The 22,595-nt window shown below is 40.3% G+C and overlaps 1 protein-coding gene across 2 annotated transcripts in view; it reads right to left on the bottom strand.

The window, feature by feature from the left end:
• Positions 1–22,595, bottom strand: part of Ankrd13a (ankyrin repeat domain 13A) — a 36,147-nt gene that overhangs the window by 11,269 nt on the left and 2,283 nt on the right. For both annotated transcript variants that reach the window (XM_026409214.2, XM_026409216.2), the window contains exons 2-7: positions 12,369–12,501; positions 11,510–11,634; positions 9,206–9,251; positions 6,092–6,235; positions 4,794–4,983; positions 989–1,055 (exon numbers count right to left, since the gene is read on the bottom strand). In XM_026409214.2, coding sequence (XP_026264999.1) covers positions 989–1,055; positions 4,794–4,983; positions 6,092–6,235; positions 9,206–9,251; positions 11,510–11,634; positions 12,369–12,501 — 705 coding nt within the window. The remainder of the gene's footprint in view (positions 1–988; positions 1,056–4,793; positions 4,984–6,091; positions 6,236–9,205; positions 9,252–11,509; positions 11,635–12,368; positions 12,502–22,595) is intronic.

Below are 22,595 nucleotides of genomic sequence, written 5' to 3'. Positions count from 1 at the left end.
GCCAGTACTGCCTTAAAGGAAAGGAAAGAACACAGGTTCTCTAGACCTGCGAGAGGCAGGGAAAACCAGCAAATCACTACTGGAAAGGTATTCTGTGTACTGACAAAATATACACATAAATCCGTTTTATAACTGCCAGAGGAAATGCTGTTAACAGGAATGACTGAGGAAAATCAAATATAACAGTTAACAGACAATTAACTGTAGATGCCATGTGTGGATTCCCAACATTGAAAGCTGCAGAAAGTACACTCAGCACCAGAATGACTATTTCTAAATGCATCTTGCTGAGCATGACATAAGCTTTCTCTGCTCACTCAGAGGCCACCAGAGGACCTTGCAGCACCTGGCACCATCCCCACAAGCCATCAGTCCCTCTGTACTGCAAAACTAAGGGAAGGCCAGCAAACAGCCTTCCTTCCAGCTGACAAAAGGCCAGATGACTCAACAGACAATCATCTCCGCCATTACAGCGCTTTAAAGTCACTGATGTCATGCAAATAGGCTGTGAGCCTTTGGTTACAATTAGGCTGATTTTTTTTAAAATAGAGGCTTAGAATCAGCTAAAGACATAAGTTAAAAAAGAAAAAAATACAAGTAATAGAGACACAAAAGCTATCATGATTTTTTAAAAAAAGCACTCAGGTTATTTTAAAAAATGAAAAAGCATGTGAAATCTAATCCCTTTTCTTTTCTTTTTTCGAAGCATTAATGACTAGCTTGTCCTTCCCACTGGGACAACTGGTACCTATACTCATTTCTCTACAACATTGTTTCTCTTTGGCATAGCTACAGACCTCCTCAGAACATGCTATCCCTTTTTCTGAAAGTCGATAAAACAAACATCCAAGTGAGAGACACATTAAACAGTATTTAATCCCCAGAGGACCTTCATGGCACAGATGCATGAAAAAAATCTGAACAGACTCCTCATTTGCATAGAAGCTAAATAGCTATATTAAATCTTATTTTAAGAGTTTCCTTTTACCTTTGCTTCGTAACCATTAACAACTTCTGCTTTATCTGTCCTCCAGCCCCAGAATCCGGATTTAGTTCTGATAAAAAGTGAACACCACAAATTTCTACATGTACAATATGCCATTCAGATTTATCCCTGCAGCCTTTACAGTTTTTCCCCCAGCTTAAGTTAGTGAAGGACACTTGGAAATCATAGTCCTATTGTCCACAAAGGATGCTATCAATGACAGATGGCTTAAACACCCCCATCCCCCACCCACAGTTATTAATCAATTTGCCTCACTCCAGGCGCAAACAGCCTCTGTTCTTGGCTTCTTTACAAAAACTGCCAGCATAGAAGACAAGGGTGGTGACATTTATTGAACAGCTGTCCTAAAGAAGTGAGTGGAGATGACCAGCATTCAAGGACTTGCCACAAGGAGATATCTGGGTCAGAGCCTTTATCTGGGTCATCCTAACTATGAGTATGAGCAGAAGCTCTGTCTGCATTAGCAGCCACATCTCCATCGAGGAATCTTAAAACAGTGAAGCACAGAGCATTCTGCTCTTTGGAGGAACGTGGATGGGCAGGAACTCATCACTGCAGCGAGCTGCTTGGAGAAGCCATTAGAGCTGTGAAACGGCCTGTGTATCACACATTCTATCTGGCCCAGTACAACAGGGGCAAAGGACGTTAAGAATGGCTTTGCAGCCCAGCTGTTGACTCCAGTCTATGGAATTTCTTCTAAAGTAGCCCAGCATTCCAGGGGCAGCTGCAGCATTGGTTTCACACCCAGAAACCCAGTTATTCAACTTTGTACTCCTGGGAAGGGGCGTTTAGGGACCAGGAAGAGCCAAGAGGTTCTAATTCTTCTTCCAAGCAGCTTTTTGCCTGGGAAATGCTACCATTCAGAGGGGACCCCTGAGCAGCCCTGCCGTTTGTCTAGGACATCACATCCTAGCTCTACTTGGCCCTGTGCCTTCTCTGACCCCTAGTGAAGCAGGACATTGTGCAGGAAGCTCAGGGAACAGGCAGGTTATCCAAGTCACAAAGAACATATGTGGTCATTTACATTTTGTGTTTTCAGTCTGCTTTCCTCCTAATGAGATTTGGTAATTGACAACAGCTATCAAATTTGTCAGATGGAACATAATGGGATGTACGTGTGTATTTTAGCCCAACACAGGAGGAGGGACCAGGCTTCAAGATTCCTCTTGCTGTCTACAATTAGTGAAAAATGACCCCAGCAGGGATGGACAGGAATCCTAAAGGGATTACCCCAAATGCTAGCTCTAACTTACACTTCAGAAACAAAATAACAGTCACAGGACAGGGGACAGGCGCTATACCTGACTGATTCATGAACCACTATAATTGAAAAATCAAGATATTTCTTTCAATTAACTAATTCAACCCTTGGTTCCTCATCTTTACGATGTCACTTGACGTCTGAGGTGGGAAATCACTGCTCCCTGGCACACAGTCCTCTGAGGGAGTAAAGAGTGACACCGTCTGCTCCACCTCATCCTTCAGGTGTCTGAGAAGATGGAGCTGCGCTGTGCCCTGGAGGACCACAAGCTCTGCAGTCATGCACATCTACTCTGAGCGTCCTGACTCCCACTGCCCACTCTGACAGCAGTTTAGTTAATGAACTCAGTGGCTCTGCCTGATTTAAAACCAAGATTCTAATAACTCCTGGGCCTGGTTGACCCTGCAGCTCAGGCTTCTGAAGATGACAGAATCCCTGCTTCCCTCTCGTGCCCTTTCCATCTCTGCACATCTCCCCTGAAATAACCACACCAAAGGCCACTTGGCAGGCACTGTGGATTGGTGATCCTTCCACAATCTGAAGGAAAGCTCTGAAGGTGGCAGGGAATGTTTTATTTGAGGTGGGAAGAGCAGAATCTTTCAAAGAGAAAAATCCAAAGGGCAACCAGAGCACATGCTGCAGGCCAAAAATTCTTCAAGCATCAAGTCTTGAGTAACAGACTAGAAGAAAGAAATGGAGGAAAGTAACTATCATAAAATGGGAGAAAGCCACGCCTTCCACACTCAATCCATGAACACTCACAACTCAAGTTAGAAGGAGCTGAGCAGACTTTTCATATTAGCAAACCGCACACTCAAGAGTGGTTCAAATCCTTGCTCGATGCCTGACAAGCTCACTGATCACCATAAAAAAGCAGCTCCTTCCAGGAGCCCCCACTCAGCAGCCCACTATCAGCTGTGAAGGAGACTTGGCTTGGAAGGTCTGAGAACCCTGTGACCATGCTGTACACAGTGTACCTTCCTCCTCAGTACAAGTGGAATGGCTATCCCTTCTCATCTGTACTGGGGGGAGGGGGGGGGTAAAGCCAGTAACTGCCACACTCCCTTCAGAAATCACACTTCATGATAAACAATGACTCCAGCAACTCCACTAATGAGCTACTTTAGACACAATGGCTCTTAGTCACAGACTTTACACACTCCAACTCAAGACTCATTCATTTTCTTCTTTCAGCTAAGGAAACAGAAAAGCAGAGATAAGGCTACTTGCCCAAAGCCACAGTGATTTATCACTGCTGAAGCACGAATCTCTCCCACTCTCTTCTCAGGGGCTGTGGTGATGAAGGCAGCCTCCTCTACACCTGGGGTCACGAACACCCTGAACTGAAGGTACCCTCCTGTTTGCAGAGGCTCATGCTGAAGCCTAGAGATACCTTTCCAACACTCTTCCAAGTAAAGTTATCACCAGTCCCTAAACCCTACTGTCCTAGGACAACAACAGCTATCAATGGTGAGACTGGTACCAGGACGCTGGTGAGGGGACTTCCCTGCCTCAGGGGATAGTCCTACCAACTATGGGCTCCTACCAACACAGAAGAGTTGCTGGACACCACACAGGCTGCACATTCTGGTTTTTCTTTCTGCTATTGATACCCTAATTCCACAGCCTAATCGAAATTAGAAATTTTTTGACTAAACAGAAATCTCTTAGTTTATTAACTATTTTTTTAATTGGAAATGAAGAAAAGAAAAATTTTAAGAGGACAGTGAACATATTCATGAAGAGAATATAACACCTAAATCCAGGATAATAGTGTCCATTTTAGCTCTGGTTAAGCTACTTTGTTTTGCAGAGAGCTGGATGTGACATCCTAGGCAAACACTAAAGGCTCTTGTGGGCTCCCTCAGCTCAGTGTGTTCCACAGTAAAGACACTGTGACGGCTTCTACCTCCCCTACACTTCAATGTCCTCCATTCCCTCTGTGGGACCCAGACCTAGATAAACAGGAATGGTGCTCTCATCTGGATTAATGAAGACACAGACCTATCTAGAGAATTTTTTCCATAGAGTCTGGAAAAGAATTTAATCCCCTCCAAACTCTTGCTCCAAACTATCAGGCCTTACATGCAGAAAAAAGAACCATACTTAACTATATGGCATGTGTAAATCTGACTAGCTAAAATCAGTACAACAAAATTCAATACTGGGTCAATTCAACTTCCTGAAACTCAGAGCTCCACACTTTATAATTAAAGAGTTGTGGATCCAAAAATACTAAAAAATAAAATAAGATCCAACTAAAATCTACTAGGCAGGGCCCATAATAGAACATGAAGACACTTTCCCAAGACTTAACCAATGCTGAACTATAAAAATGACAGGCAAGGTAGGATACATCCACTACCGTTTATATTTGGTTAGCAATCAATCTTAAAACCCACTAGTGTTATTACATCATATGAGAAAAAAATCCTAATCTGTCTATAATTTCCAATTAACACATACATGTCACTAAAGATGGCAGCACAGGAATTAGACATTAAAATTTGGAGTCTAAATTCATACCTTTCAAAAGCAATGTTTTTAGTATCGAGGCTGGTGTTAATGACTGGGCTTGTGAGCCGCCTCTCAACTTCCCTGCTTTTAGGCTTCATCAAATCCAGAGTGAGGCGCTCCATTTCTTGGGAAAGATCAAAATGTTCAGAGGTGACCACTTTGTCATCGTGGTTGACTTCCATCAACTCTGCCCAATTGTCTGTTAATAGAAACAAAGACATAACTAAGGGCAATGCAAGGAAGAGGCACAAAAAAGGATGGCCGTGTATTACATGTATGATCAAGGCTGGGGCTGGGGCTGGGGCTCAAAGGCTCGGTGGTAGCGCGCTCACCTTGCCTGCAAGCACCACATAAAGATAAATAAAGATATTGTGTTCATCTACAACTAAAAAGTATTTTTTAAAAACGTATTATCAGGGCTGGGGTTGTGGCTTAGTGGTAGAATGCTCATGTGGCATGCTTGAGGCACTGAGTTCGATCCTCAGCACCTCGTAAATGTAAAATAAGGATATTGTGTCCATTGAAAACTAAAAAAGTAAATAAATATTTTTTTAAAATGTATCATCGGGGCTGGGGATGTGGCTCAAGCAGTAGCGTGCTCGCCTGGCATGCGTGTGGCCTGGGTTTGATCCTCAGCACCACATACAAATAAAGATTTTGTGTCCGCCGATAACTAAAAAATAAATATTAAAAAATTCCCTCCCTCTCTCTCTCTCTTTAAAAAAAAAAATGTATCATCATTCACTTTTTCCTCCCAGATGCTATCTGATAAAACCTAACCTAAAGAGTAATGATTATCAATTACTTACTGGCACTGGGATTATCTGGCCAGCTTTCCACAACTCCTAGGTGTCTCCAGGCCATCTTCCCCAAAGACATAGATTTTTTAAATAACTTGCTTTCTTTATTAGGAACACATTTTGTCTATGATCTTTATAAAATACATTATTACGGAATTAGTATAAACTATTTGTGTATCCCATTGGGTGATCCTCCATTAGAAGGAGGATCGGGCCTCATTATAGAGGGAATATAAAGAGACTCAAGACAGGAGGCTTGCACTCAAAGCCTTGAGCTGTCCCACAGGTCAGAAGGGTTAACTGGTGCATGACAAATCACATGTGCAAGAGAACTAGCCAGACAAGAACTAAGAGGGATGGAGAGCTGAATACTTAATAAGAATAACCAAAAACACAGGTCCCAGATAGGATCAGACAGATTAGGCACAGGAATATGAACACATTTTGATGGTGAGAAATCACTGTAATTTTAGCTCAAGCAGTGATTATTACAATGGAATCACTTACCTTCTCCCTTAAATATAAAACTACGCCTCCCTCTTATCCAGCTCATGTTTTCAAATCCCAGCAATGTGATATCAACACGCAGTTTGGCACCACTTTTCCAAATTCGACAGACATCATTAGGGCATATTCTGGAAACCAAGGGCACTGGAGGAGAGAAGTGTACTACTGAGAAAACCTAAGGGCCAAGCAGAACACCCAGGCCAAGAATTCAGGATTATGACTTTAATAAAAGGAGAGGAGTGGCAAGATTGTGACTGCTAAATAGAACTAGATTTCTTGCCCCTGTATCCCACTTATTATATAAGAAGTCACCTTTAAAAATAAAATAAAAATGGGCTGGGCATGGTGGTGCACACCTGTAATCCCAGAAACTCAGGAGGCTGAGGCAGGAGAATCACAAATTCAAAGCCAGTCTCAACAACTTAGCAAGGCCCTAAGGAATTTAGTAAGACCCTATTTCAAAATAAAATAAAAAATAAAAAGGCTGGTGATGTGACTCAGTGGGGTTAACTGCTCCTGGGTTCAATAAAAAAAATAAAATAATAACAGTAAATTAAAATTGGCCAGGCACTGTAATGCACATCTGTAATCCAAGTGACGAGAGACTGAGGTAGGAGGATCACAAATTCAAGGTCAGCCATAGCAATTTAGTAAGGCCCTCAGCAATTTAGTGAGATCCTGTCTCAAAATTTTAAAAAAGGGGGCCTGGGGGTGGGGGTGGGGATGTAGCTTCATGATAAAGCACCCCTGGGTTAAATCTCCAATGCCAAATAAACAAACAAATATGGAGGTGTGGAGGTGCAGCTCAATGGTAGAGTGTGTGCTTAGCATGCACAAGGCCCTCAGTTCAATCCCAACACCAAAAAAAAAAAGGAAAAGAAAAAAATTAAATTAAAAATAAATAAAATAATGGACCTTCTGTTCCATTGTTGAAAAAACTCTAAATGAATATCTCAAGAGTATTCTCAATTCCAAAGTGAACTCCACTTACTGACCCCCACCAGGGCTATTGAGTAGGTCCATCTGGCCTTTCTCACACATGTGCTACTCCTGCCAGATGGACTCGGCCTTCCATATTGACATATCCTCCATTCAAAATATCAAATGTCTAAAACGTATCACTCTTCAACAAAACCTGAAATCAGAATGGCTATCTGTATGAGAAAAGAATCCCTTAGTTTCTCAAAACAATCCCATCCTCTTCCTTTATATACTTTTTACCTCACTTACATGTTTCATTACAAATAGAACTTTTTGCCTGGAAAAAAAAAAAAGTCTAGAAATGAAAATAGATGAAATCCTGGGAGTTTGGAGTTACTGTTAATGGACAGACAAGAAGTAAAAGTAGAACATCTATGAAAACATACACCCAATTGCCTTATATAATATTCTGGAGAAATATATCCATTGGGTGAAACACACACCATTCCAATATTTGCCTCATCTTCTTCCCTAGAGTAAGTTTGAAAGAATCAAGCTGAACCACATATAGAAATGAGTAAGTAAATTATGCAAGTAAATTATCCAAAATTACTAAAATTTTAGCATTTTATAGTGACATGTTAAAAACTAATAAGATGGCTGCGCTGGTTGATGTCTCCCCTCAATTCCCTAATACCCAAGCCACATATGTTGCTCAGCTGGGGACAGCGGCAGCCTATCCCCACTGATGCTTTCTCAGTCTGCTTGCTGGCCAGCAGGGAACCTGGGTGCCCATGCTACCAGGGCACCCTCTGAGGCACAGTGGTCTGGGACTACACCCAGAAGAATGAGCCGCAGGAGCACATTGAATCCTGGCCCAGTCTTGCTTGGCTTCCCCTGCAAGCAGTTTGGGCATCAGAGAAGCAACTGCAAAGAGATTCTGAATTCCCTCAAATACATCTAACCTGGTGATGGGTTCTAGCCCAATTTCACTCTAGTGGACAAATGTGAGGTGAATGACACCAGGTGCACCCACTTTCCACACTCCTGTGGGAGGCCCTGCCGGTGTAGAGCCATGACTCCACTGCCCTCAGGACCAATCCTGGTTCATCATGTGGTCTCTGGTTTGCCACAATGACATTGCCTGGAACTTTTGAGTAGTTCCTGGTGGGTCCTGCCACTGTGCCAGTGTAGAGGCATAGCTGCAGAACTTGAATCATCAACATCCAGCCTGACAGCAAAGCTGTGCTGTCTCAGTGGCCCAACCATGCCTAGGGCAACCCTCCTATTCTGACTTTGCAGATGCCTGCTGCTTTTTTTTTTTTTTTTTTTTGCGAGGAGGCAGGGTGGGGAGGGTTACTAGGGATTAAACTCAGAGGTACTCAGCCACTGAGCCACATCAGCCCTTTTTTATTTTGAGACAGGTCTCACTGAGTTGCTTAGCACCCCACTTTTGCTGAGGCTGGCTTTGAATTCGTGATCCTCCTGCCTCAGCCCCCTGAGCTGCTGGGATTAGAGGCCTGCACCACCACACCTGGCTGCCTGCTGCTTTCTGTGAGGCTCTCATCCATGACATCACTTCCATAGGAAGTAGATTTCCCCTCCACTTAACTTGCATGGAGAACCACTTGATTTCCAGGAAAATCCCCTTACATGGGTACTAGTCCTGTCCATCTCCTCTTCCTCTCTGCCTAGACTAAAGTGATTTCCTCCACTAATGAAGTGCTAAATGCCACAAAATAAATAAATAAATATTAAAAACTTAAATAAAAACAAATAAGATAACTTGGCTTGGTTGAACATGCCTGTCATCCCAACTACCAGGGAGGCTGAGGTAGGAGCATTGCTTAAGCCTAGGAATTCAAGGCCAGCCTGGGCATGACGGAGAGACCCTATCTCTTTAAAAAAAAAAGAAAAGAAAAATAACTAATAACATAGATAAATGAAAGGAGAAGCAAATGTCCATATACTATCTGTGTACATGTTTGGGGGCAAAAGTCTAATGCTTGGGAATAAAGACTGGAAGGAAAACAAAAGGGGGCTAGAGGTGACCATTATTCCTTATTTTTCTGTATGCATTTCCTGGATCTGATTTTTTTAAAAATACGTAACTTTTACAAAGGAAAAATAAACCTAAACACAGGTACTGTAAATATGGAAACAAAAATAAATTATAAGCCCATAGTCACTCACCCCAGCTGGTGAATTCCCATTTCATCTGCACATAGAAATCCGGAGCCTGAGGACAGACAAAGGGTTAAAATAGATGACCTTTGGCACTATAAACCAAACACGAGCACAGCAAGGGTTAAGATGGCTTTTTAAAAAATTAAGGAAGAATGGAGAAAATAAGAAAAAACAAAGTACAAATCCACTGAAATTTTATATTCAAGCCATTACTTTTTATCTTGATATAAAATGTATCCATACAGTTAAGAATATTAACAGCAATGAAGTTGGAAGGGAATACAAGTCAAATCTGATTTGGGGGTTCAGTCAGCCTCCCAACAATTATAGAAAGATGGGCTCAGGTACTGCAAGACATCACTTCCATAGGAAGTAGATTTTTCCCTCCACTTAACTGAAGATTTTGCCCTAATTTTCTCTTAAATTTTTAGAATTAGGCTTTTTGAAGTTCTATACCAGCAGAGCAGCCTGTTTAGAGTTCTTTTCTTAGGAAATCCAACAGTTATCACTCAAGAAGAGAAATATTACGATTCCAGGTATGTTATTTGTTTACTTGTGCCCTCACAAGTCCAGGTTTTGCTGTGGTTTTTACAGACACACAGGGCAGGAAAGCTGTGAATCTACCCTGGAATCGTAAAACCAGCCAGGATTCAATGAGAGGCACGGACAACCTCCAAGAGTGGATAAGCAAGGCTGGCACAAGTTATTAAGGAGACACTGTTAAAAAACAGGTCAACAACAGCCTCTGGTGCCACTAACGACAGGAGGCACCTGTAGTTATTGTCTATAACCTCAAGCAGAGAATATAAATACATTCGGTCCACTGCTGTGAATCAATACAGGTGAAAAAAGTAAATCCTTTACAGTGAATTTTTTAAATGAAAGAAGATTCCACATTAAATAATTAGTCATTTTCTGCCCTTGTCAAATCAGCAAATGATGTTGTTCTTCCTACAGTTAGTTAAAATAAATTCATGTGATCCTTGCACACTCCTAAATTTACATTTCTTTAATATTTATGTTTTAGTTGTAGTTGGACACAATACGTTTATTTTATTTATTTATATGTGGTGCTGAGGATCAAACCCAGGGCCTCACACACGTTTTAGGCAAGTACTCTACCGCTGAGCCACAACCCCAGCCCAATACATCTATTCTTAAAACAATGCATACAACCACTTCATACTTTATGGGAAGTTTATTTGTTGTACATGAAAATAAATATATTGGTCATGACTTAGGTTCATATCAATGAAAAAAATTTTAAAGAGTGCTCAAATAGGAGCCAGGTGTGGTGACACATTCCTGTAATCCCAGCAGCTTGGGAGGCTGAGGCAGAAGAATCTCAAGTTCAAACCCAGCCTCAGCAACTTAACGAGGCCCTAAGCAACTCAGCAAGACCCTGTGTCTAATAAAATATTAAAATGGGGCTGGAGATGTGGTTCAATGGTTAAACACCCCTGGGTTCAATTCCTGGTACCAAAAAAAAAAAAAAAAAGTACTCAAATAGTGAACAACGATTATCTTATAACAAAGTTTTTCCTTTTTTCAAGAAATGTGCTTTACCCAAAGTTGTAAAGCTAATTTAACTAGCAAACATCTTAGGAGATATTTGAGAGAACTCAACTCTGTGCTTAATTTGAGAATGAATAATGTTGAAAACTGAACCACTGCGACTTTCTTGTTTCCTACTACCCTGGGAATACAGCACATGGTTGACTGATAAGATGGTTCTTTCAAATAACAAGTATTATCTGAAGAATGGCAACCATCATCCAAAACAACCCAGGAGCCTAGCAGGAATATTTTTTAAGAAAGGCATGAGAGTCAGAGAGCTCATAAATTTGACTCATAAGCCAGATAAACTTCCCCAAAGCCAGGAACTGTAAATAAATTGAGGCAATAGATTAGAAGTTGCAAAATACTAATGTCTAGAAATGACAAGAGTGGCAAGGAGAAGTGGCACACAGACCTCCAGGCCTTAGCAAGCCTGAAAATGCCTGCACAGTAACCAACGCTCATTCTGCTCCTCAGGTCACCTCTGCACAGGGCGCTGCTGCTTTTAAGCACCTAGACAAATTGACTGTGTTTGATGTCCGTTTTCCTTAGTTATAATTTCAAAATAGCACTTAAAAAGATAATCCCAGTGACCTAGAAGCCCCCACACTTCCACAAGTTGGACAGGCAATCAAAATATCATATTTGCTATCCATGAAACTCTTCAGGAAGATACATAACAATGTCAAACTGTCCCAAGACTGCACCAGCGTGGTGCTAAACCATGTACGGCCTGGCTGGTTTTATGGATACCTCGAGAATTTTATGTAGCAGTTCAGGAACTCCCTCAAGGGCCATGGACGTGTTGTGGTAGTCTCGATGTTGAAGAACTGTATACACCATCTCAGGGTCACCAGTGCTCACCGCCTCATGTAAAACTGGGAAACAAAAGAGTGAAACTTAACCACTGAGTATCCTCATACTTTCTGACAAATCCCAAAGCCCATTTATCTATATGGATCAAAGACCAATATTGCTTCAAAGAAAGAATGAGGCTGCAGTCCAACAGAGGTATGACCATGACTTCTGATGGCTGGCTCATCACTAAAGAGAAGCAGACGGGGCACACTAAGCCTGCTGATCAAACCTCTCCTCCTCTCCACTCCCTGCGCTCTTGCCACCGGTTCTGAAGTCCTAATAGTGTTTCCTGAGAGCTAGCTTTCCCTGTGGTTACATGTAGAGCTAGCAGGAGGACTTGCACTTGTGAGTATTTTTGCTTAGTCAACAGAAAATTACTCTGATAATAAGAGAGCTTGCAAACACCAAAATGACAGGATTTTAACAAAAGAGCCTATTTCTACCAATAATTGCTTTTTTTCTTTTTCCCTACCCTACTGGACTCAGTGGAGTCCCCACCATACTCAAAGGGCAAAACTGGCCTCCACACTCAACTTGGTGGGCAAGGTTTGCATGAAGGCTGTCTCTGGAAGAGGAGTCGAGTCTCTATGCAACAGACCAGCCAGCCAGCATCTCTGGCTCCCATCTGCTCCCATCCCCCATCCCTCCCAAGAAGGATACAGCTGACTCAAAGGAAAATCATGATTGAAACTAGTGTTTTTCAAAAAGAGAAACTGAAATGAGTGACTTTAAATTATTTTACAAGTATACTTGCCTGTCCATCCTTGGCCATTTTCTTTGGTCACATCTGCTTTATGCCGGAGCAAGACTCGAGCAGATTCCAAATGGCCCAAAGAAACTGCAAGGTGTAATAATGTTCGACCTCGTGGATCCAGAGCCTCCACATTCTGTGAAGTAAACACTGGTATTTATAAATTGAATGCATAAGAATATGAAAATGAGAGATACATTAAGTATAAAAAGGAGAAAACAATATTTATACATTAATTACAGAAATACATAAAAAGGTATGTTTGCATGTGAGCACAGTTGAAATATGAATTTGAGGACTATAAAGATAATAGTTCAAGTTCCTTTTTTAATTAAAAAATGTTTTAAGCAATGAGTTCCTTTCTCTATAAAGTTAAGTGCCTAATAAATAAGAATGATTAGGCCTCAGACCACCAAACCCAACCTAAGTTCTAAATAGCACTCCAGTTAAGCCTAAAAAAGGCTAGGGACTTTGATGAAATGCAAGCACCCTGTGACACAGAACATGGGGGATTTCTCAAGCACATATCAGCATTCAGGTCTAGAACAGGAAGTGCAGGACGTTAATCAAAACTGAAAGTACAAAAGATAATTCGGGTCAGAATAAAATTACATTGTGTAGCTGGACTGGCACCAAAACACCTCTCTCATGATTGCATACTGAGTTCTAAGTGCCCTGAAGTCACACACAATATCCAGCAGCACCTGGCAAGGAGTATGACTTGCCAGGGACCCGCACACGTGTGTGCTGCATCCCCTGGAAGGTTTCTTCTCTGTGACAGACATACACATTTGGCCTCGACCTCTTCATTCCTGCTCAGCTATTGAAGCCCGCCTTTCAGAAATGCTTCAGGTCGCCAGAGCCAAGCAGCAGTTTCTCTGGCATGAGTCTCCGACTGAGCACTGCCTGCAAAACGGGGCTCTGAAAGTTCTTCCAAGGACACAATGAACTGCCATGGGACTTTCGGAATGTAAAACCTTTCGGAACACCATAACACTTCTTAGGGAATGTGCTTTATCTTGATTTGAGATGCTAGTTGTTGTACAGGCACTAACTTCAGTCTCCAAAGACACACACCACACGCCACTGAGGAAGGGAGGCGAAATGGAACTGTGGGTAAATAACCATAATCCAACAACTATGGAACCTCCCAAGTTTGCTAAAATTATATCATAGCTATTGTGTAGCACAAGAACTATTGTCGCAGAATAATAGAAGCAGCTGAAAACATTCTGCTAGCTGAACACGGGGCTTGAGAGACAAATCCCAGACTTCAGTGTCCTCCCAGGTGCTAAAATACAATAGTCCCCCCCCTTCTGCATGGGGGACATGTTCTAAGACACCAGTGGACTCACGAAACAGAGGACAGTACTTGGTTCTATACGTACCACGGGGTTTTTTTTTATATTGTTTTAGTTGTAGATTTATGTGGTGCTGAGCCATAGCCCCACCCCATACCATGTTTTTTTTTCCTACATACATACATATGTCAAAATCAAGAATTTGCAGACAGGGGTGTAGCTCAGTGGCAGAGCACTTGCCTGGCAGTGCAAGGTCTTAGGTTTCATCCCCGGCATCACAAAACAAACAAACAAGAATTTTCACCTCTACACTTAATGGAAGCACTTTAGAGCTTTTCTTTGGCATATCTGAGTTGCCAACATTAATGCTCTTGTTGTGCTATGGAGCCATTATTAAGTAAAGCAAGGGTTACTTGAACGTAAGCACTGTAATACTGCCCCCCAATAGTGGATCTGATAACAAACGTGGCTATTAAGTGATTAATGGGCAGGTAGCACATACATCGTGGATACACTGAACAATTCGGTGATTCACATCAGAGTAGAATGGTGTGAGATTTCACCCTGCTACTTAGAATGGCATGCAATTTAAAACATATGAATTGCTTATTTCTGGAATGTTCCATTAAATATTTACAGAGTGTGCAAACCATGGGTAAGTAAAATTTCAGAAAGTAAAACCCTGGAAAAGGAGGGACTACTGTACCAAAAAGCCTTCTGGAACATGGTCCATAACACTGTCCCATCATTCCCTGACTTTTGCTAAGGGATGGCTTGTCTATCACAACAAAGAGATTGAGAGTTCTAAAAGGCAGAGTCCAAGCATTATATTTCTTAGCTTCTGTCACCCTACACACTAACTTGCATTAAATAATTGTTTTCTTAAAATAACAAGACTATGAACTTATGAACTATGTTTAGCAAGAAAGAAATAATTAGCAAAGTCATTACCTTCCTACACTTCTATTATATAAACCAGTATTCAAATTCAGTCTACATGAGAGGTGCTAGGTTTGGCACACTGCCTGCCACATAGGAGGGGCTTACCAACATTTATCACATGAAAAAAGAAATTCTACTTACTGCAATTCACATTCCAGGATGAAAGTAACAAATAAACTAAGGATTAACACTCAAACTGCTAGACAACTCTCAGATACGATGCATAAAATAAAATCCAGATATTTATTAAATCGTTAACTTTGTTCTACCTTGGACCACAGGGGGAAATGTATGCATAAGCCAAAGAGCTTTGTATGCCTGATTATAATTCTTCAGAGCCTCCTCCTGTGTCTGCCTCACTTGAAATGAGAGAGGCAGGGAAGAAATATATTATGGTGACAATGTGATTTTTTTAAAAACTGTTGTAAAGCTGAGCGTGGTGACGCAGCTACCAGCTACTCAGGAGGCTGTAATTCCAGCTACTCAGGAGACTGAGGCAGGAGGAATACAAATTTCAGGTCAGCCTCCACAAGTTAGGGAGACACTGTCTCTAAATTTTTTTTTTTAAATGCAGTGGTGCAGACTTTCAATCTCAGCAACTTGCAAAGCTGATGCAGAAAGACAACAAACTCAAGGCTAGCCTCAGCAACTTAGTGAGATTCTGTCTCAAAATAAAAAATTAAAAAAGGACTAGAAATGTAGTAACGTGGCTCAGTGATTAAGTGTCCCTGGGTTCAATCTCTGTTACAAAAAAAAAAAGGGGGGGAAAGGATGCTGAGAATGTAGCTCAGTGGTAGAGCACTAGCCTAGCATGCACAAGGCGCTGAGTTCATTCTCCATTACTGCAAAAAACAGTTGAAATAGTGGGGAAAAAACAACAAAGCCAAAAGTTGGTCCTTTAAAAAGATCAACAAAATTGACAAATATTTAGTTAGATTGACCAAGAAAAAAAGAACTCATTTTACTAAACTCAGGAATGAAAGGAGGAATATTATTATCAACTCTACATAAATTTAAAAAAGGTTATAAAGGAATACTATGAACATGCCAACAAATTTGATAACTTAGGTAAAAAAAAGAAATTCCTATACAGACACAAACCAGCAAAACTGATACAGAATAGAAAATCCAAATAAATTCATAATGAGATTAAATGCAAAATTTAAAAACTCCTACCCAAATGAGTTACAGTAGATGGGGTAGAGAGAGATGATGGGAGGGGAGGGGAGGTGGGGATGGGAAGGGGATAGGAAAGGCAGCAGAATACAACAGACACTAGTATGGCAGTATGTATAAACGTGGATGTGTAATCAATGTAATCCTGCAATCTGTACACGTGGTAAAAATAAGAATTCATACCCCATTTGAATCAAATGTATGATATAAGATATGTGAAGATCATTGTAATGTTTTGAGAACCAATTAAAAAAAATAATTCCTACCCTCTCCCCTCAAAAAAAAGACAGGCCTAGATGGCTTCACTGTTGAATTGTATCAAATATTTTAAAAATTAATACCAATTATTCACCAATTCTTTAAAGACTCAGAAGAGGAAGGGAAACTTTCCTATCTATTATATGAGCCCAAATTTATCAATCTGTCATGAAAAAAATTTATCAATCTCTCATAAACACAGATGCAAAATTTTTTCAAAAACACACTAGCAAGCATATTAAAAGGTTAACCATTGTATACTATAACCAAGGGAGATTTAGCTTATAATTGCAAGATTGGTTTATATTATAATTACAATATACCTGTCAATAAAATAAAACAAAAACCACATGATTGTCAACAGATAGAGAAAAGGTATTGACAAAATCCAATATCCCTTTAAAAAAAAACAAAAAAATGCACAACTCTCAACACTCTGGAAATAAAAGGCAGATCCTCAAAGAACACCTATAAAAACCCAGAGATAACAGCATACTTGAAGGAGTGGAATACTGATGTTTCCCTCTAAAATAAGGAACAAGACAAGGATATCCTCTTTCAACACTTTTAACACTGTCTGAGGGCAACAAAGCAAGAAAAAGAAATAAAAAGCATCTAGATTTAAAAGAAGTAAAAGTATTTCTATTCATAGACTACCTAATCTTGTACACAGAAAATCCAAAGATTCCTTTCTGTGTACATTTTTTGTTAACTAAAAAACAAATCAATGAATTCAGCAACACTGCAGGATATAAGATTAACATATGAAAATCAATTGTATTTCTATATACTTGTAGTGAACTCAAGAACAAAATTAATAATTATGATACACTTGTGATGGCATCAAAAAGAAAAAACAGAAATAATTAAACAAAAAAATATGAAGCTGAATATCATAAAGCATTGCTGAAAAAGAATATAAGAAAAATTGAAACAAATGTAAAAGCACCCTATGTTCATGGTTCAGAAATATTTATTATTAAGATGACGGGGCTGGGGTTATGGCTCAGTGGTAGAGCGCTTGCCTAGCATGTGTGAGGCACTGGGTTCGATTCTCAGCACCATGTATAAATAAATAAAATGAAGATCCACTGGCAACTAAAAAATATTTTTTAAAAAATGACAATACTCTCCAAACTAAGGTGGAGTTCAATTCAATTCCTATCAAAATCCCAGTTGTCTTTTTGCAGAAATTAACAAATTGATCCTAAAATTCATATGGAAATTCAAGGAACCCAGAATATTCATCAAAAAAAGAAAAGTTCAAGGATTTTTATTTCCCAAGTTTAAAATTTATTCCACAAAGTTACAGCAATAAGGACAGTGTGGTACTGGCATAAGGACAGACATTTTCTCAATGGAGTACAATTTAGGCGTCCTAAAATAAACCCACATATTTATGGTCAATCAATTTCAACAAGGGTGCCAAAATAATTCAGTGGGGGAAAACAGCAGTCCTTTCAACAAATGGTGCTTGATCAGCTGGACATTCAAATGCAAAAGACTGAAGTTTCTTCCGTTATACATGAAAATTGGCCCAAAATGGATCTTAAAATCCAAATATAAGAACTAAAATGATTTTTTTAATATTTATTTTTTAGCTTTAGGTGGACACAATATCTTTATTTTATTTTTATGTGGTGCTGAGGATCGAACCCAGTGCCTCACACATGTCAGGCAAGCGTGCTACTACTTGAGCCATATCCCCAGCCCCAGAGAACTAAAATGAATTTTTTAAAAAACTTTCAGAAGAAAATATAGGAGCATAGCTTCACAAACACAGGTTAGGCTGCCTTAGCTGTAACATCAAAAACATAGATCAGGTGATATGAACTGAATTGCATTCTGCTGTCATATATAACAAATTAGAACAAATTTTTCAAAAGCATTGATCAGTATAAAAGGAAAATGTATGATGATAGTATTTTTGGCAGGGAGGAGGCGGGGTGCTGGTGATTGAACCTAGGGCCTATGGCTCGGTTGGTAGAGTGCTTACCTTGTATGCACAAGGCCCTGGGTTCAATCCCCAGTACCACCACTCCCCAGCAAAAAAAAAAAAAAAAAAAAAGGAAAGGAAAATGTAGAAAAAATGAACTTAACAAAATTAAAAACTTTTATGCTTCAAATGATAACACAAAGAAAGCAAAAAGGCAACCCACAGAATGGGAGAAAAAAAAATGCACATTCTATATCGGATTATAAGAGCCCTTTCATATATTCTATCTAAAATATATGAAAGGGCTCTTATATATTCTATCTAGAATATATGGTAGGGCTCTTATAATTCAATAAAAAGTCAAATAACTCAATTTAAAAATGGGCAATGCATTTAAATAGACATTTCTCTGAAGATCAACATGTAAGTAGACAATAAGAACATGAAAAGATCTTTAACATCACAAATCATTAGGGAAATACAAATAAAAATCACCATGAGATACAATTTCACACCCACTATGGTTAAAACCTAAAAGACAGACAATAATAAGTGTTGCCAAGGACGTGGAGAAACTGGGACCTTTACACCCTGTTGGTGGGAATGTAAACTAGTGCAGCTACATATGATCCAGCAATTCCTCTCCAGCATTTATACACAAGAGAAATAAAAACATACACCATCTAAAAACTTATAAAGGAATATTCACAGAATTACTCATAATAACTAAAAAGTGAAAACAACCCAAATGTCCAAAGAACACAAAAAAATCCATACAATGGATTATTATTCAGTCATAAAATAGAATGAAGAACTAATACATGCCATAACATGGAAGAGCCTCCAAACACACAGCCTAAGGGAAAGAAACCAGACAGAAAAGGTCATATGTCACCTGATTTTATTCATACAAAATGTCTAAAATAGGCAAATCGACAAAGATTAGCAGTTACCTGGGGCTGAAGGGGCTGGCAGGAAATGGGGGCTGAGACTTCTTTTGGGGTGATGAAAATATTCTAGAATTGACAGTGGTGATGGCTGCACAATTCAGTGAACATACTAAAAATCACTAAATAGAATACTTTAAATGGGTAGATTGTCTGATAAGTGAATGATATCTTAATAAAGCTGCTGGAAGAAAACAGTAGTATTATATGTAATACATAAAATTAACCTATCATCTACATACTGTTTTGCTGCTTGACTAGTTGCTTAATTTCTCTTGAGCTCTGGTCTGCTAGCATATAAAATGAGAGCCAGAAATAAACACCCCCCCTTATAATTCTTTTGAGAGTAAAGGCTTAACTTGGCACTGTGCTTGACACTACAGTGCACACTAAGAAAAGTTAGCTCTTATTAGCATACACCCACACCATGGAGTTTCATATTAGCTGTCACTCTCTTCTTAAAAAACATTTGTTCAAATTTCATCACAGTAGCGGGGTTTAGGATCATCAACTAATGATACAGTTCAGACACAGGCTTTCAGAATTTAACTGGAATTCACTTTTAAAGATGACCATTTAGGTTTATCCATTTAAGTCTCTTCAGACACACCCTTTTAACTATGAACATTCAAAAGTCAAGGAATGAGGTGTCTATACATCTTCTTGCTTGCTAAGTGATACCCATGGACTTTTCTTACTCAAAAGCTTTCTCTACTATGCCACTGTCCTCCAAAAGGAGTAAATAACTAAGTATTGAGGATAGGCTGCAAAGCCAAACAGGGTACCCCTTCCTGCTTCCCCACCAGGCTCAGGTGAGTTATCAGCCCCTCCATACCCCTACCTAGCCTGCTGTAGGCTCTTCTTTTGGGGACCTCTGGCAAGAGGCTAAGGAGCCTTCCTTTCCCCCAACAGGGTAAACTCCCTCATTCCTCTTCACAGACAGACCCAGCCCCAGCCCTCCACCTCAACATCTCAAGTCAGCTGGGAAAAGGGATCCACAGGCCAGTTTCCTACGGTAAGCCTGAGTCCCCAATGCCCTACAGTCTACTTCTAAGCACTTCGTCTGGGATGTCTCCCCACTGGCACTGACTTGAATATATGCCCAGTGGTCTCATCTGGCCTGCCACAGGCTGTAAATGAGAACCCCACAGTGGTTCCCTGCTGGGTTCCAGGTATTGCTGATGCCTGGAACATTCTCTTCCTCCTGCCTGGATGCTATATTTTCACTTGCTGGCTTCCAAGGAGGGTATTGGAGTCTAACGTCAGGCCTTATCTGCCACCCTTCACCCCACTTGGTCCCAAAGTTTTCCCTATACTCCCTGCAATGCATGAACTCACCTTTGCATTTGTCCCCTCAAGCGATCCTGCAGTCCCCAGCATTGGTAAAAAGGCCAAAGGAGTTGAACAGAACACTCTAGCTAAATGACATAACCAGAACACAGTTTCCAATGTCAAGGCCCCACTGAACATTAAAGAGTGGATGGGTTAAGAGGCACTTTACTAAGTGCCTCTGCTGGACAAGCACTGGAGGCCTCAAACAATTGCATAGTTGGCAAAGTGACACCAACACCAGCTACTAGCAACACTGTGGGATTGTGGCTGAAATGTGCTCATCCTCTTCATCTGGATAAACTTGATTCTTTCTGTGCTGTAGAGGTTCCTGAAACAAATTAAACCCTTCCAGCTACCACTGTGCGATGCTTCAAGTCCCCCTATGTGATGGAAGGAATGAAGTAGATGGCAGAATCTCAACGGCAAACGAAACATTAAGGGAAACAGTAGGTTTTATTGCTGAGGTGAAAGGGAATTTTTCTCTTTTTAATTATGCAGCCAATACATGTTCCTTGTAGAAAAAAATAGAACACACTTAAAAGAAGCTAAATTCAAGGCTGGGACTACGGCTCAGCGGTAGCGCGCTTGCCTGCCATGTGTGAGGCGCTGGGTTCAGTTCTCAACACTGCATATAAATAAATAAATAAAGGTCTACCAACAACTCAAAAAAAAATTTTAAAGAATGTTTTAAAAAAAAGAGCTAAATTCCCAGGTTTATAAATGACAATTACAATTAAAAATAGTGGTAGCTACTCCAATTGGTACCGTTCCCATTTACTATGGGCCTGCACTTTCAAATCTGTTATCTTCCTTATTCTCCAGTTTTATTGAAAGAGCAGAGAGGTTAAGAATCCAGGATTTGAGCCAGGCGCAGTGGTGCATGCCTATAATCCCAGTGGCTCTGGAGGCTGAGGCAGGGGGATCACAAGTTCAAAGCCAACCTCAGCCACAGCAAGGCACTAAGACAGGGAAACCCTGTCTCTAAATAAAAATACAAAATAGGGCTGGGGATGTGGCTCAGTGGTTGAGTGCCCCTGAGTTCAATCCCCAGTACAAAAAAAAAAAAAAAAAAAAATACAGGATTTGGACAAACCCTGATTCAGACTAAGCCTCTCTTCACCTCGGTTGCCTCATTTATAAGGTGGGAATCATAGTAGCACCCACCCAGAGCTGGTGTGAGGATTAAATCTAAGATTACACATAAAACATCTCAGCGCAACACCTGATAAAACAGCAGGCTTTCAGCGTCCCCCATCTTAACAGGGGATAAAACGATTCAGCAAAGGTAACACACCCAAGCTCACAAATTAATCAGCATTCGTGGGGGGCCATTAACCCCCACTGCAGCTGGGTTACAGAAGCAGGTGGTTGTTTCATAATCAACAGACTCTGGATAAACAGGAGGGCAATAAAATATTTGCTGCTATGTATTTTAATGTAGTTTAATGATATTGATAATCCACTTCTTCACCCTGAACCAGTTATATAATTTGCAGGGCCCAATAAAAATAAAAATGCAAGGCACCCCTTATTCAAAATAGTCAAGCATTTCAAGACGGTGACAGCAGAGCATTGAACCACGCATGGAGAGGAGCTGTGCAACTGCCCTATCAGGGCCCTTCCAATGGCCAAGTTTCAAGACTGAAGTTGGATTATACTGACAGTCAACTAACTTTCCCAGTGGAGACCTGCCTTATGAATACATGTCAATTGTCTCCTCCTCAAATGGTGCACAATAATTCCTGAGAACCCAGTCAAAACCAAAGAATTTGCATGTATGAATATTCTTCCTGACCTCCATGACACTCAAGGGCATTGAGGACCCAAAGTTTACTTGGGGAAAGTCTGCGGCAAGATTTTAATTCCCAAGTTCTAGTCACAAATGTCCTAAGTTTTTTCAAGGTAAAAGACAAAAAACTTTCAGTAGACATTCTTATCATAGACTGCAGAGGAAAGAGATAACTTTGATACACTTAAAATTAAAAAACAGAGTTAGGTGCGTGGCCCATGCCTGAAATTCCAGCTACTCAGAAGGCTGAAGCAGGAGAATCACAAATTTGAGGCCAGCCTTAACAACTTGTCAAGCCCATTTCAAAAAAACAATAAAAAAGAGGGCTAGAGATATAGTTCATTAGTAGAGTGCCACTGGGTTAAATCCCTAGTACCACTTAAAAAAATAGATTATAAACCAAGACTTTGTTTAGACTTTTTTTATAAAAATTTAAACTTTTTACTTCACCTCCAATGAGTGTAGAGCACACTGTTTTCAGAAACTGGAATTGAAAGTGTGTGGTTTAATGATGATGACTCTTTTATGATACAGAATTTTCATTCGTGA

Source organism: Urocitellus parryii, chromosome 3 (assembly GCF_045843805.1).
Source record: "Urocitellus parryii isolate mUroPar1 chromosome 3, mUroPar1.hap1, whole genome shotgun sequence".
NCBI lineage: Eukaryota > Metazoa > Chordata > Mammalia > Rodentia > Sciuridae > Urocitellus > Urocitellus parryii.
The sequence above is the reverse complement of the archived record's forward strand: the minus strand, read 5'-3'. Positions and strand labels throughout refer to the sequence as shown.